At 39.5% G+C, this 19,731-nt stretch overlaps 1 protein-coding gene and 1 long non-coding RNA gene across 2 annotated transcripts; both read right to left on the bottom strand.

Annotated features, from left to right (window-relative positions):
• LOC112166468 lies at positions 1-1,896 on the bottom strand. The gene is made up of 3 exons (XR_002923280.2): positions 1,536-1,896; positions 855-1,040; positions 1-344 (listed from the first exon to the last, which is right to left on the bottom strand). It is a non-coding gene; the product is annotated as an uncharacterized LOC112166468 (long non-coding RNA).
• A 902-nt stretch (positions 1,897-2,798) lies between these two features.
• Positions 2,799-3,325, bottom strand: LOC121049155. Its single transcript, XM_040505743.1, has 2 exons — positions 3,116-3,325; positions 2,799-2,945 (listed from the first exon to the last, which is right to left on the bottom strand). Exons 1-2 carry the CDS (start codon positions 3,323-3,325, stop codon positions 2,799-2,801), a joined length of 357 nt encoding a protein of 118 aa, XP_040361677.1.
• Between the last annotated feature and the right edge of the window lie 16,406 nt (positions 3,326-19,731).

Raw genomic sequence — 19,731 nt, 5'->3', positions numbered from 1 at the left:
TGTTGCCTGAAAATGATTTCACTAGTGCTATGCTGCATAGATAACAAATTATTACAAACAAATGCCGCGATTCTTCTTTGATCGTAGCTGAGAACAATCTAAGAGAACTGAGCTATTCTTTTGTAACAACTAAAAAATGGTACAAGTACAAAATTTCTGGGCAAAATAACTTGAACTGAAAAGTTTACAGCATCATTGACCACTTCTTTTCTGCATTATGAGGCATGTTCATCATTAAGTATTAGGAACTGACCATTCCACGGTCACTTGTAGTGCCTCGAAACCTTTTCTGTTAGCTTATCCATGAACTGGCATTTCCTGTGAAATCCCCAGCCAGGGTTGCCCTGCAAATCAAAAGTGTGTCACGAACAATAATCATGCATTACCTTTCTTCCATACAAATTTTCATAGGAAAAAAGATTCAAATACATGGGGGGGGGGGAGATGATTTCTTTGGTCTACACTACTTACTGAGTTAAAATCATCTAGTTCTGTTGCTTATGACACTAGGCCTCAAGAAGGAACTTTATCCCAAAAACTGAGTCAAATAGTCGGGTATCCTTCTGTACTGTCAAATCCAATCTACAGAACCCTTACTGGTATGGATATGCCAAACTGATCAACCTAGTCTAGTAAGTATTTCAGTGAGACAATTTTAAGCCAGCATAAACAGGATGTCCTAAGTAGGAGGCTCAAACAGGAAATCATTCTTACAAGCCAATGTGGTTATAATTAAAATAAAAACAATAAAGATAAATATATAAATAAAAACCTAAGCAAGCAACAAGCTAAAAGAAATTGGTTTCTTGTTTTTCATGATGAGGTTTTAGAATGCAAAAGGACAAAACTTTAACCTGGAGAGAAAGCACCACGCGATCAGTGAACTGCTTTACAGAATCAGGTACTTTTGCAGGAAGAGTTTTTGCAACTCTTTCCAACTCTTCTTGTTGTTTCTTTGCAGTTACCCTATCTGGTCCGCTGTACTGATCGACAATTTCCTTCAACAATGGAACTCTTTCCATTGTCTCCTTCATGGCTTCCTGATGACATCCAAGAATAGAAGTCAGAGAATAGCAAACAAATACCACCCCACTAGAAGAACTGTATATCATTTCTCATGAACATGCTAGAAGTATGAAGTTCATACAAAAAAGTTCTAAATATTAAACATTATTAACCAGTTTTAAGTTTATAATAACAAAAAAATTAATTTTTCAATCTGTCATTGATAAGTGATAACACTCAGTTGACTACAAGGAACATTTTGTTACACTGAACTAGGAGATATTAGAAGGTATTGCCTTACATAAGGAGGTTTTGGACTGGTTATCCTATGTTTGAAATGGTTTTGAACAAGGTTTAATGATCTAAAAGAACAGCAACATCCTTGCTGGCCCTTGCTATTCAGTACCACACCGGAGGAAGGGGAACAATAATGACACTCTGGAATAACCATTGAAATAAAGTTCATTTCTCTCTTCTACCATTGTCCACTTCTTCTCTATTAGCAATAGATTAAAAGTAAGTCAATCTACCTTTATTGGAAGTTTTGAATCTTTTCTGTTCTTTCAGCCGAGAATTCCCTACTTTTGAATTTCTTCAAAATTCATCATCTAGTACCGAGTATTTGTTGAAGAATTTACATGGCATGAATCCCCATTTTCCTCTCACTTTCAATTGCTCCAGTTTTGTTTTTCAAGTGTCCTACTGATACATGAATCTTGATGTTCTTTAACTCTCTTCGGTATACGTGCTGATAATTTTGAATTGAACCTTGAGTGGTATTTGCTAAAGAGCTCACTTTCTTTTCTTGTTGAAGGATATCCGATGGAGCAAGAAGATTTTCTGGATTTATCCTAGGTCTCTCTCAATATGTAGGAAAGTTGAATCATACATAGTTATGTAATTCTGGAAAGTGAGAAACAAAAGACTTATTGTAGGGAGTATTCTTCTGATTAGAAAAAGAATATCAACTATCAGTATACTGAGTCTGTTGGCTTCTGGGAAAAAAAAAACAATAGAAGTGTTCCTTAGCTGTAAAATTGAGTATCAAATCTGACCATAAAAGAATAAAAAATTGAATATCCTACTTGGTCCCCGACAATACCAAACGTAGGTTATTTTTTTAGTCTACTTTTGGTTTCTGGGACTTGATTCCATTAAAAGCTAAGCATCACTTTCTCTTACTAAATCTGTGACATATCCAGTGATGTATTCTGGGACAGAGCCTTTATATTCATGAAACTTGATGGCATATTGTGCATTAACAAGAAAAGGTAGGTACTATAGCAATCTAGTAGAGAAAATTCAAGATACAGTAATTGATGAGATTGAAAAAGTTTTCTAATTCCATGTTCCAACCCATCTAAATTCTTAATATTGGATATTTAAAAAGCAACTCCTATGAGGCTCTGAGTTATCAAAACTCAAGTACTACCAAGCAAACTCCTGTGGCATTGTAATATTATAACGTCACACAGATGAACACATAGAACTACATTGCACAATAGCAAAATCAGTTGTCAAAAATGACGCAAGAGTATAAAAATTGACGCAGTCGGATTGATAACTACCGAATGAGTCCCAAAACCTGCCAGAAATAATAACTTGCTGGTGCAGAATGTACATTTTTTTAAGTTGATGTACAGTTTATTCTCCTGTAAAGCTCCCAAAACCTGCTTCAAATGCACCAGATGTTCTTCTTTGGTCCTGCTATAGATTAGTATATCATCAAAATACACTACTACAAAGGAACCTATAAAAGGGCGAAGAACCTGGTCAGGAAAGGCTTCATCTTCTCACTCCTCTTGACTTTGAATACCCTCATATGCCATCAAGAAAGGCTTCATCTTCTCAAGTGCATCCCTGAAAGGAATAGGCGGTTTTTCATCAATATCTGGGTTTTGATTAAACTCCCCCATAAGGTACTCCGGCTCAAACTCAATCTGCAAAAACCAAGTCAAACCCCCATTACAAAACTATGATCCAAAACTAAAAAGCAAACAGCATCATTTCCTACAAAGCTAAGTAATCTCAGTTAGCAAGCACATTACATTGTTACATATATAACATAAGCTTCATATTCCAAAACATGCTACACAAAGGAATTCCATACCATACAATTGGTATCCAATGCATCGACATAAGCATCATCCAAAGGCGACGGAAGCACTTGATTACTCTTATCCTCAAATGCTTCAGTCAACTGATTCATAACTTCCGGGCCAAGCCTCCTAGCCAGCTTCTCCCCATCAGCATTGTCCCCAAGATAAAGCCCCGGCGCAATGCCGCCATCCCTGTTAGATTTATAAGAATTAGTCAGCATGTTTAGTTCGTTAATTAGGGTTACTTAGTTTCTAATTCTGCTATTAACATGCATGAGCTGTCCTAATGAGAGCAATAGATGATGTACACGTGTCTCTCATCTGTGCTCCCTCAGCTACTATATAAGGCTGTACTGTACCTGACTTTCTCATTCGGTGCAATAGATCAGCTTCTTCTTTTTCAGTTTTCTCTCTAGCTTTCATGGTATCAGGAGCTCAGGCTTCGATCTTGGAGTACTGAAAGCTCACAATTCTCATACAAATCAACTGCAAAATCTCTGTGTTCTTGTTCATACTAGCTCAGATTGAAGCTCAGATAAGTCTTTCATCATCAATCTTGAAGAAATTTCTAGTTCTTGTTCTTGAAGAAATCGTTGTGCTTTTACTTCAAATTGATACTTGTTACTTGCATTGAAGCTATAATTTTGTATTCTATGCTCTCTGTTTACACAATCATACTCAGAAACTTGTTAAAATCATCTAGATCTGAAACCTCAAAACCCTAGTTTTTGCAATCTCACCTCTGCTTCTTGTTGATATACACTTGGCTAGTTACTTAGACTCATACGATGAATTTGTTCTCATTCTCACTCAGTTCCTTCAAATTTTTCTACCAAAACCCTAGCTGTATCCTTCAGTACTTCATATCTACAATCATGACTTCCTCTACACACCAAACCACCACTCAGACTACAGTTTACCTTCCTAATATTCTCCTTGATGACACAAATTACCCCACCTGGTTGTTCTGAATGGAATCTTTCCTCAGAGGCCAGAATCTATTTGGCTTTGTTGATGGCTCGAGTCCTTGTCCACAACAATATGTGCTTGCCTCATATGGCTCTACCAACACAATATCTGTTGATTACATCACCTGGAAGACTCAAGATCAAAGCATAGTCAACATGATAGGCCAAACCCTAAGTGCTGTGGCTATGACATGTGCTGTTGGGAGTAATTTTGCTCAAGACTTATGGACTAGACTCAAGCTGGAATTTGCTGATGCTAACAAGCAAAACATTCTGCAGTTAAAGTCAAATCTTCAAAATCTAAAGAAAGGGAATGATGACATTGAGACTTATCTTGATAAAATTAAAGCTGCAAAGGATGCCCTTGAAACTGTAGGCAAAGCCTGTGAGTACTCATGATTGGCCGTAGTCTTGAGCCTGGAACAGATCCATTTCATCCAAAGGATGAGGACGAAGAGTTATTAGAGGCCAAAGTGCCCTATTTAAGTGCAATAGGCGCATTCTTGTACTTAGATCAATGTACAAGACCAGACATCTCATTTGCAGTGAACTTGTTAGCTCAACATAGTTCTGCACCAACACGCTGCCATTGGTTTGGTGTAAAGACAATCTTTTGGTACTTAAAAGGTACGATTGATATGAGCCTATTTTATCCCTACAAAGAGAAGAGGAATGACGGAAGTTTGGGAACGGACCCTATAAGGCAAAACGCCACTGTCCATAAAATCACCGCCGGCGCCGCCACCATCCATGGTGACCGACATTCTCCTCCTCCCCTCCATCAAAATGACTGTGATGTTTTGATGGGTTTTGCTGATGCGGGGTATCTCTCTTACCCTCACAAAGGTCGCTCCCAAACAGGTTATGTCTTTACCATGGGAAGCACTGCGATATCTTGGAGGTCTACAAAACAGACCCTTGTTGCTACTTCCTCAAATCATGCAAAGATTATTGTTCTACATGAAGCCGTGCGCGAATGCATATGGCTAAGGTCTGTAATTAGACATATTCGAGGAACTTGTGGGTTGAAGTCTACCACGGATGAACCTACATGCATTTATGAGGACAATGCAATTTGTATTGAACAAATGAAGTTAGGTTTCATCAAATGCGACAACACCAAGCATATATCGCCTAAGTTCTTTTATAATCAGTAACAACAATCGCTTCTAAAGATTGAAGTGAATCAAATCCGATCAGAGGATAAGGTAGCGAACATATTCACCAAGTCGCTATCTAAATCCATCTTCGAGAAACATGTGAAGAGCATCAGATTGAGAAAGCTATCCAAACTCCCATGATTGTAGTAATCAGGGGGGGATATCAACATCAGGGGGAGGCATGATGTCTACATGTTCGATCTCGAAGAGTGAAGGACATGTTGTACTCTTTTTCTCCTCCTCGAGGTTGTTTTTTTTCCTACAGAGTTTTTCACTCGAGCAAGGTTTTTAACAAGGCAACGATTGCAACGTCACCACCAAGTTTGAGCGGCACAAGGGGGAGTGTTGAAGAATGTTGACATTTAGTATGCCTTGTCAAACTAGGATTAGTTCTATGATTATAATAGGAGAGAAGATTCTAGAATTTTAGTCCTATTCAGAATAGTTTTCCTTGTATCATTAGAATATATACTTTGTAATCTCTATATATAGGGCTCCTATTATCAATAGTGGAACCCAATTTCTCCCATCAATTTCTCTCAATTCTCATATCCTAAAACTATATCCTACTTGGCCCCCGACAACACCAAATGTAGGTTAATTTTTAGCCTAGTTTTGGTTGGTCCGGTTTATTGTGGGATTTGGTTCCATTATAAGTTAAGCATCACCGTCTCTTACTAAATCTGTGACATATCTGGTGATGCATTAAAGGATAGAGCCTTTATATTCATGAAACTTGATGGCATATTGTGCATTAACAAGAAAAGGTAGGTACTATAGCAATCTAGTAGGGAAAATTCAAGATAGATACAGTTATTGATGAGTTTGAAAAAGTTTTCTAATTCCATGTTCCAACCCATCAAAATTCTTAATATTGGATATTTAAAAAGCAACACCTAAGAGGCTCTGAGTTATCAAAACTCAAGTACTACCAAATAAACTCCTATGACATTGTAATATTACAACGTCACATAAAGATGAACACACAGAACTACATTGCACATTAGCAAAATTAGCTGACAAAAATGACACAAGAGAAAGCAAATGTACCTCTCACTCCTGTTGACTTTGAATGCACTCATATGCCATCAAGAAAGGCTTCATCTTCTCAAGTGCATCCCTGAGAGGAATAGGCGACTTTTTATCGATATCTGGGTTTTGATTAAACTCCCCCATAAGATACTCCGGCTCAAACTCAATCTGCAAAAACCAAGTCAAACCAAAGTCAATATAAAACCGCCATTACAAAATATGATCCCAAACTAAAAAGCAGACAACACCATTTCCTACAAAGCCAACTAAGCTCAGTTAGCAAGGACATTCTACTGAATCCCATACCATACAATTGGTATCCAATGCATCAACATAAGCATCATCCACAGGCGACGGAAGCATTTGAGCACTCATATCCTCAAATGCTTCAGTCAACTGATTCATAACCTTAGGGCCAAGCCTTTTAGCCAGCTTCTCCCCAAGATAAATCCCCTGCGCAATGCCACCATCCCCATCCCCTTGCCTTCTCCTTCTCTCCTTCCCCTTCCTCCTCTCCCTCTTCCTCTTCCTCCTCCTCTCCCTCTCATCCTCTCTCTCTTCCTCTATCTTCCTCTGCCACCCTCACGATCAACCTTCTCTCCCTCACCTCCTCCTTGCTGCAATATCCCTATTGCCTGCTTCACCGCCTCTTCCCGGGTCAATTTCGGCTTTCGGGGCTCCCTCTTGGGCTCCACCAGAGCCCCAATCTACCGATTCTCCTCGACACTTTGGGCCGCCTGACCCGAAATGGGCCTCCCCCAACTCCGTCATCAAACCCGCCGGGCCCAATTGTAACCTGCTCAGGGCCCAGATGTTAGTTGGGCTCCTGCCAAGGCCTGTCTTGGGTAATCGGAGCAACGGTTGATCATAATGTTCCTGGGCCAGGGGACCTGCCTCCCCCCTCCCAAATACTTTTGCCAAAAAAAAAAAACCCGTCGGGCCCGAAAGGAATAAATCATGTCTTTTCAGCTAATTATACAAGATTTACGGACTACGAGTATAGACTTTGCATTAACATGTACATGTCTAACTTCACACTAGTACACATACTTTAGAGGAGTCAGATCCCTTTTCTATTCAAGAAACCTGTCAAACAAAAACGTGGGTAAAGCTCATTTCTTTGTAATGAAAGATGCGTGATTATTGACTTTAGACTAAACTCTACAGGGGGTATATTCAATCTAGATTTTAAATGATTATGTCTGACTTCTTATAATCTGTGGATTCTCTTGAATTCTGCAAAATTAATCCACAGATTATTTTAACTCCATATGGATTTATACAGATTCTAATATATTGTATTACCAAGATTTGTTTGGATTTTGATAAGTTCATACACTTTGAATATTTTCTTTTAAACCTTGAATCAAAATCAACTTTCGCACCACATTGGTGATTGGATATATCGTGCCTCTCTTAGAATTTGCTTTCCTAGCCTTGAAGATCCAATTTTTTTTTTTTTTACATTCCTGATTTCCCTTTCATAAAACAAAGGACTTTACTTTCAGTTCAATCGATAAATTAAGCAGTCAATTTCTTCACCCACTTACCATGTGAGCAACTATTATAGGTTCCACAAGTAACTATATGAAATTTTACTACAACAACATACATACATTGATATATTACTTTGATATAAGAAGTCAAATCCTTGTACTAATATTGGCAACACACAAAAGTAAAGTTCCATACGAAGAAAAAGAAAAACACAGCCGAAGCATACATCAGTTGGAACGCAATGATCATATAGCATTAGCTGAAGCTTAAAGGAGTTTAGAAACAAGAAAGCAAATGATACTTGACGATAATAGGTTAATTTGAATGATAATGGAAAAGTCGAAAACATACTGATAACCATGGTAATTGTCACAATGCCAGCTTACAAGTCCTATTCAATTTCATTGTACAATATACAATGAAATCTAACAGCTAAGACAACTTCATCAGCACCATATATTACTAGTTCAATAATACATCTCGCTTCCTCATTAATCAAAAGGTCTATTTCACTTAAATGCTTCTCGAACTTGCAATCTCTGGAAATTCTCAGTTGTCATGAACTCTTAGTGGACTTCTGAAACTACGACTGCTAGTCAGCGTCACCTAAAGAGTTTTTAAATGGTTTTGAATGCTGATGCAGAACTCATCTTGATGGTGAAAAATAAATCAAACCTTGATGATCGTACATTAATATAAGATGGATTAAATTCAGTTACCTCAGGGTTTACCCCTCGAGCTTTTCAATTCTTCTCAACCGTGTCCATTCCGTCCAATTTTGATGTTAAGTCTGGAGAAGGAAAAAAAAAAACCACTTTAAGGGCTAAAATTGTTATTTCAAGGAAAAAAAACCATGACAAAAAAAAATCTTTTTTTAATTTTTTTTTTCTCTCTCATTGAAAAAGAAGATTTTTTTAAAAAAAATTGTAATTTCAAGGAAAAAAGACACCATGACAAAAAAAATTCTTCTTTTTTTTTTTTGTCATGGTTTTTTTTTTTTAATTCTCTCTCATTGAGGAAGAAGAGGAAGAGAATTTTTTTTTAAAAAAAATTATTCTACTTCTTCTTCCCCTCAATGAGAGAGAATTAAAAAAAAATTCTTCTTCTTCAATGAGAGAGAAATTAAAATAAAATAAAAAACCATGAAAAAAAGGGCTGAAAGTGGGTTTTTTTTCCCTTGAAATGGCAATTTTAGCCCTTAAAGTGGCCTTTTTTGTCAAACTTAACGTCCAAATTGGACGGAATGGATACGGTTGAGGAAAATTGAAAAGCTTGAGGGGTAAACTGATTAAATTGAGAGGACAGGGACTAATATAAAATTACGCCCAAACCTCAGGGGGGTAAACTGAATTTAATCCTTAATATAAACACTTCAGCATCATATCCATCAGAGAGCAAGCAGAGAATCCAGTCTTGGATATCTTTGCTTATTTCAAAAGGGGAAAAAAATAATAAAAATACAAACCAGGTACAATATGATGATCAAAAGTCAGAAAATGTTGTAAATCTTCAAGGTAGAATTGTCGATCATATTTATTGTATCTGGGAAAGTTCCCAAAACTCAATATAATCAAACCACGCCAAGCTTCCTAGATGTAAAATGATTAGATTAAGAAATAAGAGTGCATGATTGAATTCAGAGTAAATGCACAAAGGTGACAAAAGTGGACAAATTTAGCTTTTCAAGGATAGTGACCAGGTTTGTAGTTCAAAGATATATGCAGTATGATGTATGACCACAGCTAGTGAAGAGGAAAGACTTGAATATTCTTGCATCTGTACTAACTAGTTCCATCACCTCAGTTTTATTTATAGATTAAAGGGAAAATCGTCCGTACAGTACCTGACCTTTGCCCCATTCTAAACTTCAGTACCTCACGTTCAGATAATATCAAAACGGTACTTGAAGTTTTGACCCCGACCGAAGAATGGTACCTGGAGCCGTTAGCTCCGTTACGGAAGCTGACAGCTGTCATATTTTGATCATTAAATGACCAATTTGCCCTTATTTTTTATTTTCCTTAATTTTCTTCATATAATAAAAAAACAAATTTTTTTTTCTGGAATGCCAGAATTGCTCCACCTTCGGCGCCCCCAGTCAGTGCCATACCTTCGTAGACTACTTCCTCTTCTTCCACCAACGACACATTGCAGACCACCCATGAACTCCTCCAATGCATTTAAATCATTCAAAGAAGATGGAAATTGGCAAATTCAGTTGAATGATTTTGTTGGCATAAGTTCCTACTGTAATTTTTGATTTGTCAGTCAATGGCTTTTTAGACGGAGACGAGATAGGAAAGAGGAAGCATGTAATGAATTCATCAAGTGGATTAGGCTGGCATCATTTGACCACAAACTAAAGTTTTGTCATGAATGGGTTTGATCAAATGGATTAGATTAAAATTTTCTTCAAAAAAAAATCAGATTGCAAGTCACAAAATGAGAGTTCAAAACATGAGCTTGGAAGCAAAACCCAACAACAAAGATGACCACCCAGAAATCTTGAACGCCCATATTTGCACAAACAAACCCAAAAGCCTTCAACTGTGAACAGAAATCAAGAATGTACGAAGGGACAGATGATTGAAATGAAGAAAACTAAGAAAGAAGAAACGAGAAGCAAGTAGGAGGTGATTATCAAAATCCTTAAAAACTCACTTCCTGCCTCACTGTTCCAATTCAAACCCAGAAACATGTTGATGACAATTATCTCAACATCGTGTGGATTGATCTTTAGAGTAGCCAATTCTTTCTCCCTCTTTATCATAGCTTCCAAATTGGCTTCTGAGGTGGCAGCGATGGAAGCCACGGCCTCCTGGAATCGGGTCGAATCGAGCTGGTGATCTTCGACGCGGTCAGTGAGTTTATCGAAGGCTTTGCTCTGTTGTTGCCTTGATCCTGTAAATTTATTCTTCGGGTCCATGAAGGCTGGGTCCGATCTGAGAGACAGGCAATGATACCGGTGGCTCCGTTGAGACCGAATTGAGATTTGAATTTGAGAGAGAGATCGAAGTCTTCGTCGGAGTTGGGGTCGGTGAAAGCTGAGTCCGATCTGAGAGAAGGCGGCGAAGCCGGTGGCTTCGTTGAGACTGAGGAGATTTGAATGAGAGAGAGAGAGAGAGAGAGAGTAACAGTAGGGAGAAAGAAAAAGAAATAGAAAAAAAGGAATTAGATAAAAAAAATTTAGATTAAGACATGAAAAGACGAATATATCCTTCAACTATCAACTTCTGTAACGGAGCTAACTGCTCCAGGTACCATTTTTCGGTCGGGGTCAAAACTTCAGGTACCATTTTAATATTATCTGAACGTGAGGTACTGAAATTTAGAATGGGGCAAAGGTCAGGTACTGTACGGACGATTTTCCCTAGATTAAATTCAATTTACCCCCCCTAAGGTTTAGGAGTAATTTCATGTTAGTCCTTGAGCTTTTCAATTTTTCTCAACCGTATCCATTACGTCCAATTTGGACATTAAGTTTGACAAAAAAAAGCCCACTTTAAAGGCTAAAATTGTCATTTCAATGAAAAAAAAACACAATGACAAAATTTTTTTTTTTTTTTGTCATGGTTTTTTTTTTTTTTTTAATTCTCTTCTTCTTCTTCTTCAATGAGAGAGAATTAAAAATAAAAAAAAATATTAAAAAAAAAAAAACCATGACTAAAACAAAAGAAGAAGAATTTTTTTTTTGTCATGGTGTCTTTTTTCCTTGAAATGACAATTTAAAAAAAAAATCTTCTTCTCCTTCTTCAATGAGAGAGAATTTAAAAAAAAAAAAAAAAAAACAGAAGAATTTTTTTTTTGTCATGGTGTTTTTTTCCTTAAAATAACAATTTTAGCCCTTAAAGTAGCTTTTTTTTTTCAGACTTAACGTCCAAATTAGACGGAATAGACACGGTTGAGGAGAATTGAAAAGCTTGAGGGGTAAACTGATTAAATTGAGAGGACAGAGACTAACAATTTTTTTTTTTTTTTTTTGACTTTGTCAAGGGGAACCCAAAGGGCTTCCTAGGCCCAAGATAAACCCCTTCGGCGCATGTGAAATGCTCCAACTGTGCATTGCAGCACAGTGCCTGACCACTTTGACAGCTTTGGGGTTCGAACCTGGGTTGGGGAGCACACCTAACTAGGCAAGAACCACTAGACCACTTGCAGTGGTTGACAGAGACTAACATGAATGGGGCTAATAACCTCAGGGGGGGTAAACTGAATTTAATCATTTATTTATTAACCCCGTAACCCCTTTTTAGCCATATATCTTGAATTTAAACAGACAAAGGCAAACCTACTTAAATTTACTTCACAAGGAGCGTGGGTATTCTGACCAATCTAAACGTTCTCCTACAAGCACAATGTAACATTTAATGACGGTAATCTATCAACATAATTGACAACTTAATTGGATGCTACCTATCCAACAAATCAAAGAGAAAGGAGTAGTATTCTAACAGCTGATGTTTGTTTTATCAGCTACCCTATACAAGCTTACCAGACTATTGAGTATTAAGCCAAGTAAATGACAAAAAGACAACAAAAGACCACAAACATCTAATTTAATTAAGATGTCAAGAAACAAAAGATCAATTCCCTTTTCCTTATCATAGGAAAATAAAAATATAACTAAAAAGTGAAAAGTAAATAGGACTTCTCTGTACGATTGTTCAATCAGGAAAAAGATGCGATAACTCCATGGACTTTTGAAGTCTCGTTATGCGAAAACTTGTACAGATAAAATAGAGACTTGTGTGGTGTTTGGTAAAAGATAGATGTCACAAATAATTACATATAGGAACACAGGAGTGACATGACTTCACAGGGGAAGCCCTCTTTTAAGACTTGTGTGGTATCACTTAACAGAGGAGACCACCATTGTACTATTGTACTCCATTATTCAGGAAATAATGATAATTAACATAGCAAAACCAAACTCCAGAACCAATAATCCATACTTCAAGTCCTATAGGCATCCATAAACAGACATCAAAATAACGAAAGAATGCGAATTTATCAGATATATCAAGCACCTAGCCAAAAGCAAAAATTTAAACTTTTAAAGCATCCAACATAAACAGGTATTGAACAAGTGAGGCCCAATGTCAAAATAGTGAATCCCTTTGAAATCCTAGTTCACCTTTGGAATTTCGTCAATGGTCTTTGCCACTTTCTCAATCCCTTCCCACATTCAAAAAGAGAGAATTAACAAGATTAGAAAAGGCGACAGCCCCTTTGCTGTGAGAACGCAGTAGAAACGTACCTGAGGAGTTGACGATGATGTGGCAAGAGTGGTTGGCCACCCAAGCAGTGGTACCCCTAACATCGTCTATGGCTGTGGATATAGTTCATCGTCTATTCATCTTCTACTGTTTTAGATCTTAACAGTGGGAAAGAAAAAGAAAGACATCAAAATCTCACATTTAGAGGCCGGATTTCTGATAGGGTTTAATATTTATACCAAGCACCCTAGAATCCTTCACAATCCATCATCTAATAGAATTCTTGAAAATCATTGGAGTTTTGAATACCATCAGATTTATAAAGACTTTTAAAAATTTTGATTGAATACCACAAGTTTAAATGACTTTTTAAAATCCAAATTGAATACCTAGACTTTTATAATCCAAAACAATGTAATAGACTCTTGATTGACGTGTACTTACACCAACATAAACGTGTACTTGCACCAACATAAATAGACGGTTGGATAACATTAATTACATATTTTAATTAATAAAACAAAAAAGGAGTAAAATCCACACTCTTCATTTTACAACCACACTCCATGTTTCCTTTTTTTGTAACATAAATTTTGTCTTCACTAACTTAAATTATGTTGTAGAGAAACTGAATTTGAGAGGAATTTGCTGTGTATTCTCATTGATAATAGGGGCCTCTTTATATAGAGGATTACAATGCAGAGAATCTCAATCATACAAGGAAAGTAATTCTACATTGATTAGGATTCTAGATCCTTCTAACTAAATCCTATTACCACTAGGTCAAGTAACCTAGAGTTTGGGCTAAACACAAATTAGGTTTTCCTTGAACACTCCCCCTTGTGTTGCCCAAACGCGGTGCTTCTCTCGTTGCCTCGTTAAAAACCTTGCCGAGTAACAAAAACCCAGTGGGACAAAAATAACCTCGGTCGAAGGGGAAAAAGAGCACAACACACCCTTCACGATTCGAGACGAACATGTAGACATCTCCCCCTGATGTCTGCACCTCCCCCTGATGACTACGATCATGGGAGTTCAGATAATTTCCGCAAGCCAATTCTTGCCACATGTTTCTCGAACGTGGTATTGGGCAATGACTTAGTAAACAAGTCTGCCTCACTGTCCTCAGATCGAACCTAGTTCACTTTGATCTCGAGGAGTGTCTGTTGTTGCTGATTATGCTTGGTGTTATCGCTATTGATGTAGCCTTGCCTCATTTGTTCAAAACAAGTAGCATTATCCTAAATGCTCGTAGGCTCATCTGTGGTAGACTTCAAACCACAATTGTTCGAACATGCGTAATTATGGATCCAATCCATATACATTCACGAACCACTTCGTGAAGAGCAATGATCTCTGCATTGTTCGAAGATATAGCGACTACGGTCTGTTCTGTAGACCTCCAAGATATCATGGTCTTTTCCCATGGTGAACACTTAACCAGTTTGGGAATGACCATTGTGTGGGTCAGAGAGATACCCAACATCAGCAAAACCTTCCAAAACACATGTCGTTTTGGGATGGGGATAGAGAACGCAGGCCAGCGTTGGCGGCGTTTCTGGTGTGTGATGGGTCCGAATCCATCATCTCTTTGTAGGGATAGAACAAGCCCATATCATTCATACATCTCAAGTATCGAAAGATATCTATTACACCAATCCAATGGCGTCGCGTTGGCGCAGAGCTATATCTAGCTAACAAGTTCACAACATATGAGATGTCCGGTCTTGTGCATTGAGATAAGTACAATAATGCGCCTATTGTACTAAGTAAGGCACTTTTGCCTCTAGCACATCTTCGTCATCATCCTTTCGACGAAGAGGATCCTTTTCAGGATCAAGACTACGGACGATCATGGGGGTGCTTGAAGGCTTGACCTTGTCAAAAATGCCTAAGCATCTATCGACACGATGCTCAAGTTCCAAACCGAGACATAATCGTGTTCTCCCAAAATCCTTCATCTCAAACTCAGATTTCAAATGTTCAGCGGTTTCCCTTAACTCTTTAAGGGCTTCTAATGAAGATCATGTCCAACATGAACCGCGATAGAATCTGAAACTTGTCATAGAAACGCGTGGGCATATCCCTTCCCAATCAAGTAGTCACTTTAGTGAGCATTTCAACCTCTTTGTAAACGCGCTCCATGGTCTAGAGCCACTTGACTTGGGTAAATGAAGTTCACCATGAACCTTCATGTATATTCCGTATCTAGATCCCTATAGAGATACGTAGTGACCACATTTGTAAGCTGCATGTTCAGTTATTCGGAAACTACCAAACTGACAAGGTAGTAGAGTGCAGTGACATCCACTACGAGAGAATATGTCTCATCGTAGTCAATTCCAGGGCGTTTTGTGAGAAGCCTTGCGCCATAAGGTGAGATTACCATCTCTTTTTCTCACTACGCTTTCTAACGAAGACCCATTAGTCAACAGGTTTTATGTTAGGAGGTGTTGGCATCTCTAGCTCGAAAACCTTCCTCTTCGTTAGAGAATCCATCTTAACCTGGATCGCATCTTTCCATTTAGGCCAAAAACTCTCTACGTTGGCATTCATTCATCAACGGAGCGTGGTTCGATATCATCGGACTCAGCAAACTCATGCGCAACAAAATGCGTAACTACATCATCAATTATAATGGAGTTTCTATCCCACGTCTCATGTACACTAGTGTAAGTTTCATAGAGCTCTATATTTTCAGGAATAGGTTCTAACATTGAGGCATCCCCCAACGGTAACCATAACCCGGAAGATTCTCATGAGACGGATTTTGAGTCTTGATGATCAAAGGATTGGAATGTGCCAAAGTATCCTTCGAACCCACGGGCCTCCCACGCATCCTAGCTGGGGCCATGGCCTGTAAAGCCAGAGTGCCACTCTCTTTGGCATTGGCACCATGCCTACCTCCGTGTAAGGTGGCGCTTACGTCCTCTCGTAGGGACGTCCTTCCTTGCAGGCATGTTTGCAGCATATTTGTGTGATCTCGTCACTTTAATAGGGATCAAGATGAGACATAGTGGGGACAGACTACGCCAATTCCTGTCGTTCCTGTTGAACATTCGTGTTCTTATCTCCCCCTAACGACGGGAAGACTGTCTCATCAAAGTGACATCCGCAAATCTAGCGGTAAGGAGATCGCCTAGCAAGGGCATTTAAGTGGCGGACGATTGTTGGAAGTCTCAAATCCAACGTAGTTGCCCATTCGTCTATAAGGACCCATCATAGAGCGCTGTGGCGGCGCAATTGGCACAAAAATGGCTCACTCAAATGTGCGTAAGTACAAAAGACGTGTACCCAGTCACTAGCTGTAACGCAGAGGTACATTGAGTGGCATTAGGTAGTAGACGAATTAGCATAGCTGCATGCGATATTGCATCACCCCAAGCGGATGTAAGAAGATTGGTGCGCAATACCAATGTTCAGATTACCATCGTAGTCGTTTCCGTGAGACCATTTGGGTGTGTTCAGGGGAATATAATGTCCAACATTAGTCCCAATGCAATAACCATCGAAAGTCTTCGATGTAAACTCTCTAGCATAGTCAAATCCAATTGACTAAATAGGATGATTTGGGGAGTGAGCCCATTGTTGTATGATATGTGCTAGGAGTGTAGCATAAGCAGCATTACCAGTGGACAATGGCACAACACGTGACCAGTGTGTTTGCGTGTCAACCAACATCATGAGATATTTAAACGTCCGCAAGTTGGTTGAATCAATCCACAAAATCCCTACGGATTCTTTGTAAGAACAGAATGAGTAATGTTATATCCTTTGCATAGGACGGTCTCAGTCCTAATTTCCCTAAAGAACAGGCTTAGTAAAAGGTGTCCGTGTGAAGTCTTTTTGTAGACGGATCATCATATCATGACCAGGATGACCTATCCTGTCGTGACAAAGCCAATATGTGTCTAAGTCCAAGAGATCTTCTCTCATAACTTTATTGGATGTAATAGCTCGAATAGTGACATAAAGTCCACTAGAGCGACACATAAACTTCTCTAAGATGCGTCTTTGTTCGCAATCATTAGAGGTAATGCAAAGGAACTCATTTCCGTTCTCTACATGCATTTTCGCATGGAATTCGTTGGCTATTCATACAGTACTATTTGCCCCAAGAGCGTAGAGAGTTTCTGTGACAACTGTAATCAAGGTGCCATTTGGCAAGTGGAACTTGGGCTATTCCATGTCCTTGAATTAATACTGATGGCCCAGCCATCGTAGTCACAAAGTCATATGCTCAGAATCAAAATTGAGTCATAATGAAAAGAACTCGAAATTTTATTCATAAGCCAACGGAATACATCAATGTTTCTATGATCAAAGAAAATCTAATCCAATAAAAAGTAATATGGCAATCGCCTACAACTCTTGGAAAATAAAAAGACTTAATCAAAATCGCCAGTTTCTGGGTCTTGATCCTTGTAGTCTTCCACCCTTAGATCTAGATCGCCATCTTGATCTTCTTGTGCCATGTAATTTGCTTCCCTTGCTTCACGATACGTCTTGTATGCGTTTGCAACATTCTGGGGTGCGGTACATGATTTGGCCCAATGTTCAGTTGATCCACATCGAAAACAAACATCATTATGGTCAGGCTCCCTTGATCGAGGCGCCATTGGGGCGCAATTTGGACGACCTATCCTCTTGGTGGCGTTACCACCATGGTCGGAGGCTCCGCCTCTCTCTCTCTTCACACGTTGACCTCCACGGTTCCGTGCACGCCTCTCTTGGCGAGTTCCTTCCTCTTTAGGGCAAACATATGGACCAGAATGTCCAGAATTGTCCCTATCCTTAGGGTTTCGCTCCTTACGTCCTCCATTAGGGGCGCGACTATAGTTAGACTCCGGAATAGGCTTAGTTCCCACGGGTCTAGCATTATAGTTCTTCACAAGGATATTGTCGTGCTTTTCAGCTACGTTCATGGCGCCAATGAGCTCATGAAACCTTGTGATACGTCCTGCATTTACATCAATCCGATAATTCTTTGAAATCATCAGTGCAGAGACGGGGAAGGTAGAGAGAGTCTTCTCGATCAACATCGTATCAGTTATGGCTTAGCCACAAAACTCCATCAGAGACTTGATACGAAGAGCTTCCGAGTTATAATCAAGCACAGACTTGAAATCACAAAAGCGGAGGCTATGCCATCGCACTTCTAAATCAGGAAGCAGGGAGTCACGAACGTTGCCAAATCGCTGCTCAAGTTCTACCCATAGCTTTCTTGGGTCTTCCTCATTGAGGTATTCATTTTGGAGCGCGTCATTCATGTGCCTTGTCATGAGAATTATGGCTTTAGCTTGTTTTGCTTCGAAAGCAGTTGCTTGCTCAATGGAGAGCACGTTCTGACCAGGCTCTTGGATGGCTCCCAGAAGTCCATCAGCCTTAAGATGTTGGCGCACATCTCGGACCCACCTATGGTATCCTGCGCCAGTTGTTTCTAGTGGAACGAAGTTCAACTTGTTCAGATTACTCATCCTGAAAAACAACACAAGATTGGGGTTAGTTTCGGAGCGAAAGGGCTACCACGAAAAACTATTAAATTTCTGAGCGTAGTCGCTTCCAAGAAATTAGAGATTTTCTGAGCGTAGTCGCTTCTAAGAAAATCCGATTCCAAGAGGGGGTTTTGGATTAGATCGAAACAACGATGTATGTGGTCGATCGTTTTCTTCTCAACAAACTCTAAGTTTGGAGGACTTTACAAGCTCCAAGCTTGGAGTGAGCACGAACCCCCACAGTTCGGCTTTTGGTCTCCCCTATAAAGAAGAAAGGGGGGTAGAAGAAGGGATGTTGGAAGTCCCCGAGAAAAGAAGAAGAAATTGAAATAAAACTTCAAAAACGGGAACTTTTAGAAAAATTACCTTAAAAAGATGGTCGGAAAAAAATCGTTGCCAGAAAGTTACTGTAGCTACCGGAAGTTACTGTAGCAGCCGGAGTTACTGTAGCTGACAGGAAAGTTGGCCGGAAAAGTGGTCGGAAAAGTCGCTGGAAGTTGGCAGGAAAAGTGGCCGGAAGTTGGCAGGAAAAGTTGCCGGAAGTTGGCCGGAAAAGTCGCCGGAAGTTGGCCGGAAAAGTGTTGACCGGCCGTTGACCAGAGGGTTGACCGGCGTTGACAGATCGTTGACCGAATTGCTGACGTGGCAGAGAGGCTTGGCGGCTTGGTGGCTTGCTGCACGTGGGCCCAACTTTTTAGGCTTGGGGCTTGGGCTTCAGCAAGTGGGCTTGGGCTGGGGCCTCCTCCTCCCTCCTTTTTTTTTTTTTTTCTTCTTCTGTCGGTTCAGGTTTGGAGGATGCCGGTGGCCGGTTCAGTGGAATTTTGGCCCGTTCCGGTGATGAAATTTCCGGTTCCGGGTTACTGGAGTGTAGACGCTGCAGGTGGTTGAGTATGGCTGCAGGAGGTGGTGAGGAAGGCTTTGAACCGGGCAGGGGAACCTTTAATTTTTCCGGTGGCCGGTTCGGTGGTTTGCCGGCCGGTTCTGGGGGTGGGGCCGCTGGTTCTGGACTCCTGGAGTTGGGATCTTCAAGGTGGGCGGCGGTGGTTTCTGGGATTTGAAGGCTACGAATTTAGGATTTCAGGGTTAGGGCTTCGTGCTGATAATGTGTTTTAGAGAAACTGAATTTGAGAGGAATTTGCTGTGTATTCTCATTGATAATAGGGGCCTCTTTATATAGAGGATTACAATGCAGAGAATCTCAATCATACAAGGAAAGTAATTCTACATTGATTAGGATTCTAGATCCTTCTAATTAAATC

This window comes from Rosa chinensis, chromosome 5 (genome assembly GCF_002994745.2).
Source record: "Rosa chinensis cultivar Old Blush chromosome 5, RchiOBHm-V2, whole genome shotgun sequence".
Lineage (NCBI taxonomy): Eukaryota > Viridiplantae > Streptophyta > Magnoliopsida > Rosales > Rosaceae > Rosa > Rosa chinensis.
Note: the sequence above shows the minus strand (reverse complement) of the source record. Positions and strands in the feature narration are given on the sequence as shown.